The sequence below is a fragment of the Aplysia californica genome, unplaced genomic scaffold, assembly GCF_000002075.1.
Source record: "Aplysia californica isolate F4 #8 unplaced genomic scaffold, AplCal3.0 scaffold00213, whole genome shotgun sequence".
NCBI lineage: Eukaryota > Metazoa > Mollusca > Gastropoda > Aplysiida > Aplysiidae > Aplysia > Aplysia californica.
The window spans coordinates 397,931-407,105 of record NW_004797483.1 but is presented as its reverse complement, the minus strand read 5'-3'; the positions used below and the strand labels follow the sequence as shown (position 1 = coordinate 407,105).

The 9,175-nt window shown below is 38.8% G+C and overlaps 1 protein-coding gene across 2 annotated transcripts in view; it reads right to left on the bottom strand.

The window, feature by feature from the left end:
* Window positions 1-2,926: 2,926 nt before the first annotated feature.
* Window positions 2,927-9,175, bottom strand: part of LOC101854259 (oxidoreductase HTATIP2) — a gene marked incomplete in the record, with an annotated part of 25,046 nt that continues 18,797 nt past the window's right edge. For both annotated transcript variants that reach the window (XM_013083137.2, XM_013083138.2), the window contains 3 exon segments: window positions 2,927-5,622; window positions 6,844-7,052; window positions 8,564-8,625. In XM_013083137.2, coding sequence (XP_012938591.1) covers window positions 5,570-5,622; window positions 6,844-7,052; window positions 8,564-8,625 — 324 coding nt within the window.

Here is a 9,175-nt window from a genome sequence, read left to right as displayed (position 1 = left end):
AGGGGTTAAAAAAAAAGCAAGAAGCAATAACTGAAAATATTGGAAAAAGTGAGGAACTTCAAGATTTTCAGTCAATGACACTCTTGACCTGTTCCGCACGACTCTTGAGGAACCCGGTGTGGCAACTAAAAACCAGCTCGCAAGTGGACGTAAGAAAGGTACGGTCATAACCTGACACTGACCACAGATTTCGCCCGAGTAAATCAATCGTTTAATTAGTTCATACACAATCTAATTTTTGTAAAGTCACTGTCAGATTCTGGCTGGCAGATCTTGGTCTCGTTTTCCCCAAGAATCTGCTGTGTAATAGATAAGCTCGTTTTCCCTGGACGCAAAGGACTAGAGTTTGATTTCCTCAAGTGGGAGGTATCTCGTTTAAAGTCTGAGAGTTTCTGCTGGGACGTAGCATGATCCCACACTGCCCATGATGGAAAATGTCAATGGGGAGTAAAGCAATTACAACAAGAGTGCGATCTGTTATCCTGGTGTGTAAAGCAAGATGTCTATGTACAATTTAATTGTTAATTAAAATGTTTGCATTTAAAAATTTCAAAAATACAAAAGTCTGCTGGGGAAAAAATTTAAACTATGACATAATATTCTCATCATGTTCTCACTTTAGTTTCAGGTTTCGAGAAATACACAGCCACACAAAGGTGTTCCTCCATTACTGGATGAAACAGTGGGAACCACAAGATATGAGAGGAAAAACCCTTCACACATCCTCCCATGTAGCAGAAAAACATGTCCGAGAGGTCAAAAAATAGCGCCCGCCTAAAAGACCACAAAAATAAACCTTAAAAAATTACGCCAATCAACACTGACACAGAATATTCTATTGAAATAAAAGATTGGACTTAGGCTGTATATGGGGTGGGAAACATTCAAATGAAGTTTCCTTGATTTAAAATACCTCTTGATAGACGATGATAATTTGACAACATGAGCACTACCATTCTCAGGGAACTGAAGGCTCTTTGACTTTGATAGTGTAGCCTTGCATTTGTGATCGCATTCAAATTTTGTTTTAACCCATGGTGTGCTCATAATATGCAATTTTGATTAGAAATGTCACGATATGTGTTTGAAACATCTATGAATCATGTTGTCTGAGCAATCTTAATGTGTGTCACTAGTTTGAAAAACTGAAAATTAAAATTTTGAAAACTAAACAAAAGAGCACAAAAACAGACAGCCTGTGAATTAAGCACCAAACTTGAAATCAAAAGAGGACAGAAACGATTTTACCCTAACCTTGCTGGTCAAAGACGTCAATACATCAAGAAGACTCCACAAAATTTAGCAAAAGCCAACAATGGCACATATAGAGTCAATTCGGCTGAAAAAATAATACATAACATTTCATCAGTTATGCAAAAACCAAGTACTTTTCTTGCAAGAACAGTTTACTGCTAACAGCAAAGATGTTTCACATTACAGAATTTTCTCTTGGGAAATCAGTGCAGTCAGACCTAGGGTCACAAAAAGATAAATCTTTAAACTACTCTGGGACTGTGTTATGGTTTGATAGATGTTCAACAAAAAACCCAATCAAATACATAAGTAAGAAATAATCATTGACGCTTATGACTTGAAAGTCAGGAAAATAAATCTTACAGCTAATCTTCATCTACGTTCTCCTAAAAAAAAATAATCAGCAAAATGTGCTCAGCAGCAGCGCTTCACGGGGAACAAAGTCAGCTTCTTGCAAGAGGTGTATTTGGGGTGGGAAACATTCAAATGAGCAAAATCTTGAATATCTTCAATACAGTTTACTGTGTCACAAGGTGACTGACAAAAGGAACAAGTTCAATTAACATATGAAAAGTATCTGTTAAGGCGAGATGGATCCTGTAAATTGCATGCAAATATGAAATCGGGTGTAGCGTAGCAGCAAAGATTTGTCATAATCTGTCCCCAAGACAAGACGCAACCAATTACTATAATAAAAATCGAATGAAAAATCAGTGAGCTCTCTTATAATGCTCAGTTCATGCTATAATGACATTACCCTGTTCATGGTAACAGGAGCAACATATCTTGAAGGAACATCACAAGCAGAATGACCTCCTGTTTGGAACTTTTGCCTTACTGCCTATATTGCTATTCTCATAAGCAAAAGTACTGCTCAATTATGGAGTATAATGGAAGTAAAATACCACCACAGCACCAGAATCCAAATTTTAAAAATTGTAAAATCTTTATCTGTATCCAGGCTGCAAGCCAAATTCTATAACTTGAATTTCTTTGTCAGAGAACTCATCTTAAGCCCTTTCTGCAGTGTACATAAACTAGTCAATAAAAGTTAAGGAACGCACTGTAAAAACAGTGATATATTTGCATGCATTCTTTCGAGGTTTTACTTTTACTCGTAAAACTAGATATTGGGGAAATGTTACTTTATGACTAATGGGCTTGTACACACAAGGGTTAGAAATGCACGTGACTCCTGTGCGCTGAGCTGGGGAGGGGACAAAAAGGTTCAATGTCTTACATCAGGCAATTTCTGTCGAAGAAGCATGTAGAGCAACATATCTTGAAGGAACATCACAAGCAGAATGACCTCCTGTTTGGAACTTTTGCCTTACTGCCTATATTGCTATTCTCATAAGCAAAAGTACTGCTCAATTATGGAGTATAATGGAAGTAAAATACCACCACAGCACCAGAATCCAAATTTTAAAAATTGTAAAATCTTTATCTGTATCCAGGCTGCAAGCCAAATTCTATAACTTGAATTTCTTTGTCAGAGAACTCATCTTAAGCCCTTTCTGCAGTGTACATATTTGTCAAATCTTTACTGCTACAATGAAGTTTTTCCACCTTTAACTCTTTGAACCCCATCTGACGCTGGGAGCGTCCAGTACTAGTGACAACTGTTTCGTTTTATTTAGTGCTAGTTGTTGCTTGTTTCGCACGAACCAAGTTTTTTAGTAATGACTAAGCCTTTGTTTCCGTTATTTAGAAGTTGGAGGCAAGTTTTTGGGGTTGTAACAAGACATAATGCACTAGGTTTTGGTGACTGCAGAAAAAAACTCCCAGAAACGGTGGAAAAAACTCAGGGCTTAAAGAGTTAATTCTCTCAGTTCCAGAATTTTGGATACAGTAAGTGCTAGGATAGTCTTTCAAATTCAGATCACTTTGTACTTTGAAAATAAAGAGGCTTTCCCACTACAAAAAAGTGAAATTTTCTGAACACACGTTTCCTACATTTTAAAGCTAAACGACTGTTTCCGAAGGTGGTAACTTTTCCCTTACAAAGTAAATAACAAGCAAAGAGCACTCACTGCCTCATAACTTTCAGCACACCATACGGCAACCTGGAGCCCTTCGAGTGAGAGCCTCCATCCCTGAATTTGTCCTTAAAATATTTTTTTTAAAGCGAGAATCTAAAAATCAAAAGCTGTTGTTGAAATTTAACACCCTGCTGGATATAATTTCCCTCGTACAACAACAAGTAGAGAGGATGTATTCTACATCTACAAATGAAGGAAACTAGTTCAAATCCCCCTCAGATTCAAACTCCAAACTTAAGCGCAGAAGACAAAGCCTGTAAACCCTACTAACACCACGGCGGTCAGCTCAACTAACAGGTCTCGATTGAAAGACTCACAGTTCTGGAAGGCCAGTATGGCAGGGTGGGATATCCTAATGTGAAAACCTGCACTACAACAGGTCCCGCCTGCTTTGTTTATGTGAGGTCAATCAGCAGACAGCAGACAAACCACAGGTAGCACCGGGGAATGAACAAAGCCAGTAACCCCTCTCCTCCTTTGCTTCTTCAACCCCAGACTAATTCTTACTCCTAAAAACAATTAAAATCAAAGCCGTGCACCTCTTTTACCATAATAATTCTTTCCTCTCAACTCAAGTGACACTAAATAATTTTTAGGCTAGAGTTGCGCCTCTTTGAGTTACTTAAGTGTTTCATTGTTCAAATCCTGATTGTATTGAGGATCCAGTAGACCTTTTTCTACGACATAGTAAAAGCAGCAGCACATCAACATCATAGGGGTCACTCAGTGCTGGAAGAAGCAAGGCAGACACAAAGAAAGAAATGGAGAGATAGTAAAATAGTAAAGAACCAACCAGCAGAGCCCTCCGACCACGCACATGAAAAAATTGAACAGGAATTACATCATCATATCGATATCAATATCATCCACATAATGGCCGTGTCGGAAAACATTACCAGAGGCACCATGAACACATCACAAAGAGAAATAGTGCTTTTGCTTTGCTACACAAAATTGCATACAAGAGAAACCAAGACGATGGTATAACGAACAGAGCAAACCACCAGTCTGCATTACAAAGTTATACATTCAAACTGTTGAAGAAGATTGACATATCGGTCAAAGCAGAGAAGTTGCAACAAACAAATAAAAAATACATTGTCAACAGTAAAAAATAAAATAGGCCTTTGTCTTGCAAGAATGAAATTTTTTTCAAAACCGTTAATGATTTGTCGATATACAAAGATGCTGCAAGCATACACCAGCAGACGTTATGAGCAAATCAAAATAATTTTTGTAAAAATGACAAACATGCCATCTGCCTCTTCACACCTTTACAATTTGCCATTAAAAAATACACGCAACATAATGTGCCTTGGCACTTTCAAATTTTCATCTGAAAACAACAAAATCACTTGTCGGGTCATTAAAAAATAAGGAAAATACTTCAATAAAACAGAAGATTTCTACAAGAGAACACAAGATAAAAAAGAAACAATATACACAAAATGAACTTGCAACAGATTATAACAAAACGAAAAATATTTGTTCTTACTGAACTGTGACCTTTGACTTTCACTTTGGAAGCTGTAACTGCTCTCCGCATTCCCACCCCAACTCCTGTGTGACACAACCAGTCAACACAAGCCACAATTCACCAGAGACAAAGGAGGGAAATATAGCCTTATCTACACCCCACATATTACCCAGCTTATTCAATGACCAGTCAGTTCAAAATATACATTTGGTTTTACATAAGAGTTGTCCGACAATTGATCAATGGATATATGTTGCCAAACAGAAAATAAGAGCCACTGGTAATATAGAAAAGTTCTGAATCACTGCAAAATAAATTTCTCAGAAGAATGAATACAGATGTCTTTTCTTTCATTTTTAATTTTCTTGACGTCATCAAACAGATTGGTAGTTTTCACAACAGTGAATTACAGTACTCCTAGCCACTTTACATAAATCCAAACGTGTCCGAATCTCCATACATTTTATCAAGCCACCAAGTTTGACTGGCTGAACAACATATCAAAAGTCTCATCACCTTTCCATATTTGTTCAGCTCAAATTTTCTTAAAACAAAAATAGAGATTATATGATATCTTTGCAATCAGCTATTGACCATGACATCCACTGTTCTTAAAAACATTAATTTCTTTTACTTAAACAAACAAAACTTAAATGGGAAAAAAAAAAAAAAAGAAAGAAAAAGAAAGTCTCTAAATCACTCCCGTCTGTGAATATTCACACAACCAGCACATACAGGCCAGAAGCACACACATCGTAAGCACAGTTGGCATGGCCTCGAAAGGTGTGTTGTCATATTATTTGGTCTTCGTGCTCTCTGGAGCAGATGCGCTTCGCTTCATCGGGCAACCTGGAGGAGGGGGAAAATGTAAGCATGAGCCACAGAAACAACCATTTTTGAAAGACAGATGTTGTGATGACAACTGATGCAGTACAAAAAATGTCTGATCAACATCTGCCTCCAAGTGTTTGACCTGTAGGACATAGACCTACCAACCTTTGAAAAGCAGAAACATGAATCTGAGACCTCACAATTTAAGACTTCAGATAAAAATTGAAAGTTGACAACAACAAAAAGGGAAGTTGCACAGTATGAAGCCTATGCCAGTCTCAATGTGGACACATGCAAGTTGTATGTTGTGGATACATAAATTTCTTCAACTAGAATTATTCTGGCCGTACGCAGTTATGTGGCTGGAAATAAGCACGACCTTCTAGGTTGTAGTATATGTGAGGTGTGCTGACAAAATGAGTTACTTCTCGCAATCCACAAATGGAGACATTGGCCAAAAATAGACACTAGGGTCAAATTTGTAGATTTTCTATTCGTGCCATATTCTTTAAGTATAACATGCCTTTTATTATTTCATACGGACTTATAAATTGTAAAAACTCCCCCTATACATATATAAGCATGATGTACTGTTTCCATAAATAAGGCTTGAATCCGAGAAGTAACTCATTTTGTCAGCACGCTTCACATATGGTGCTCTTCAAGTTCATCTCCAATAGGACCTAACCAAGTGGTCAGACAACTGTAAGTCTCAGGTTTTCCAACTTCTTCAAAACACAATCTGGGACGGCAAAGTCATTCATCAGATTAGATTACATAACAACAAAAACAATCTCATCACGTGAGAATGGGTTTTGGTGTGGCGTTCGTGATAAAGCTCTCAAACTCCTGATTGCCAAAAGAGGAAATTCAGGGTAGTCCAAGGACATTTGAGACAGTTCGTAATCAAGATAGTTCTAAAGTGCCCTGCTGGGGACTCTAATCAGGTTAACCCTTACCTCAATCCAGAATGACATCGACTGACCTAACTGCATAATCCATGTGAATCTAAGAGAGTTTGAGTTTGAGTGTAGAGAAGCACATCAACACAATAACGGTCATTTAGTACGCGAAGAAGCTAGACGGACAGACAGACAAAAACAAAGGAGGGAAAGAAAAGAAATAGTAGAATCTACCAGGGGCACCCCTCAACCACCCACTTAAGAGCTTTTATTTTTCTCTCACATTTCAAATGTACACATGACATGAATTAATTTTGAGATCGTTTCTCTTCCTCACCTTTCGAGATCCCCGACAGCTGGTGGATAGCCTTGTTGTCATAGACCTCTACCTTGTCGCCGGCCACCATGCCGTTGTTGATCATGGCCAATGCCATCACCTTGACGGGTGTGGTGACAGCCGTCGGGAAGAAGTAGGACACTGGACGGAGCAGGGTGCGCAAGGTCGCCTCCATGGGGCGGCTCTCCTGGCGGTCGACCATCAAGAGTCTGGCGTAGATATTGTAAATGTTATCTATTGTCAATGCTTTACGATCCCACCAACACAATTTAGATCAGAGCTTGTCAACCTTTTTACAGCCACCACCCACTTTTGCCACCTGCAAGAAGTTTAAAAATCTTCTTGCCACCCACCTTTATGCAGATACATAAATGATCCCCATCGCCCACCAAAATTACCAAATTGCACACAGTTGGCGAGCACTGATTTACAAATAGATCCTTTAAGAGGCAGGCTGCTTCCACCCTGCCTGCCATGGCCAACCTGGAGTGAGTGGGATACCACATCCAAGTAGACAGATGGAGATACTCTGTTAAAAATAAACTTCCCATTTTGAAACTGAGCTCGTGTCTTTCTTTAGCATGCTGCAGTGAAGGAACTAACAACTAAACGGCAAACACCGGGAGGAGACTGGTAGACAGACGAACAAGTAAATCTGACAGATATTTTTCAACACCATCAAATTATTTAAGAGAAGTGACTTTTGAAATAAACGTTATCTCCAATAGGACTGAATTGTATAGGTAGAGAGCCTTAAAAACCCCTGTAACATGCTAGTTTCAAGAATACTCCTGTCAAGAATCCAACAAAGATCTGCACCAAAGCCCAATATGATACCAACAGAGAAGGGGGAGGGAGGGGGGGAGGGACCCCAAGAGAAGAGGACCACCTTGTCATGGTACCCAAAGACACACATAAAGAACCACTATCTGGACATAAAGTGGGCCTATAAATAACTTTCATGTTCTGTAGCTTTTCATTGGTTAACACTCAACTGGTCATAAGTCAAATCGCTTCTCTTTTAGCCCAAAGTCTAAGATTATACAAATCATTTAAAAGGGGCATCATAGTCTAGTGACAACGAGTTGATCGATAAAAAAAAGTTTTCCCACTATGGAATCAAACTCATGTCTTCTGCTAAAAACTTAATCATATCCCCAACACAGACAACAGTTGGTGCACACTAATAAGCCAAAGGAGTTACAAAAGTATTACAAAGTCGATATGGCACATATTTAATCTTCTTCTTCTTTTTCAAGTGCCAGACCTCAAAGATCAAGGTTTGTGACTCATTTCTAAACTGCTTCTGTGGTGTAGCAGTTTGGTGCTTCATTGTTGGATGCAGATCACATGAGATCAATCCCCAAGCGGAAAGAATTTTTGTAGAGCGCTTCAGTCTTTTTGATGGAACGTTGTATCCCTCTCAAACGGGTTTGGCCCTGACAGGCATGTTCAAAGCCTGCCTTCTAGATGATCAAAATTGTGTCGATGGGGGGTGTAAAACGCCTACATTTAAAAGAAGAAAAAAAATGTTTTCTAAGCTTGGATGATCTCACAAAATCTAGGTTAGTATCGTCTTTTCTTTTCTCCCACCTGTGTGTATCAATTTGTTTTTCCGATTTTATCGGCCGCTTATACCCTTTTGGGTGTCGCGGTGTGTGTACATCAATAAATCTAAAAAAAATGAATAAGCCCTTTTAACATGCACACTAGATCGTACCCGGGTCGGTAGATGGACAAGCGGTCAAAATGCATCACTTTCAGGGCCTCCTCCACCTGGCCCTGAGGAGAAGAAAAAAAATAACATCATCAAAATGCTCTACTCTTTGTCACACAAAGCTTGCTGTCCTTTGTTCAGAGCAAAAACAAAACTGACAAAACCTGTAAAAAAACAAAGCACATGACCGTCGCCTTCTCTCTTTCTCTCTCTCTGTCTCTCTCTCTCTCTCTCTCTCTCTCTCTCTCTCTCTCTCTCTCTCTCTCCCATCTGCGGATAATTTCAGAATTTTCCTCACCAACTTACTACAATAACTGTGAAGCCCGCGCACAATTCACAGTTTCAGAACACCCCGGGACTTCGTCAATACACCATGTATATAGTATAATAATACATCACGAATTCATGAAACGAACACAATCCTCAAGAGCTGTCAGTGTGGATTCACATCATCTGTTATTTGTTATCGATGGTGTTATATTCTCACAATGAAACTGAAGGAAATAGGTCATCTCTATATTGCTTTTTGTTTTGTTGTTGTAGGGGGTCTTTTTGTTGGGTTTTTTCTTTTGTTCTTTTTTCTTTTAGGGAGGGGGGGGGTGATATTGTTGTTTT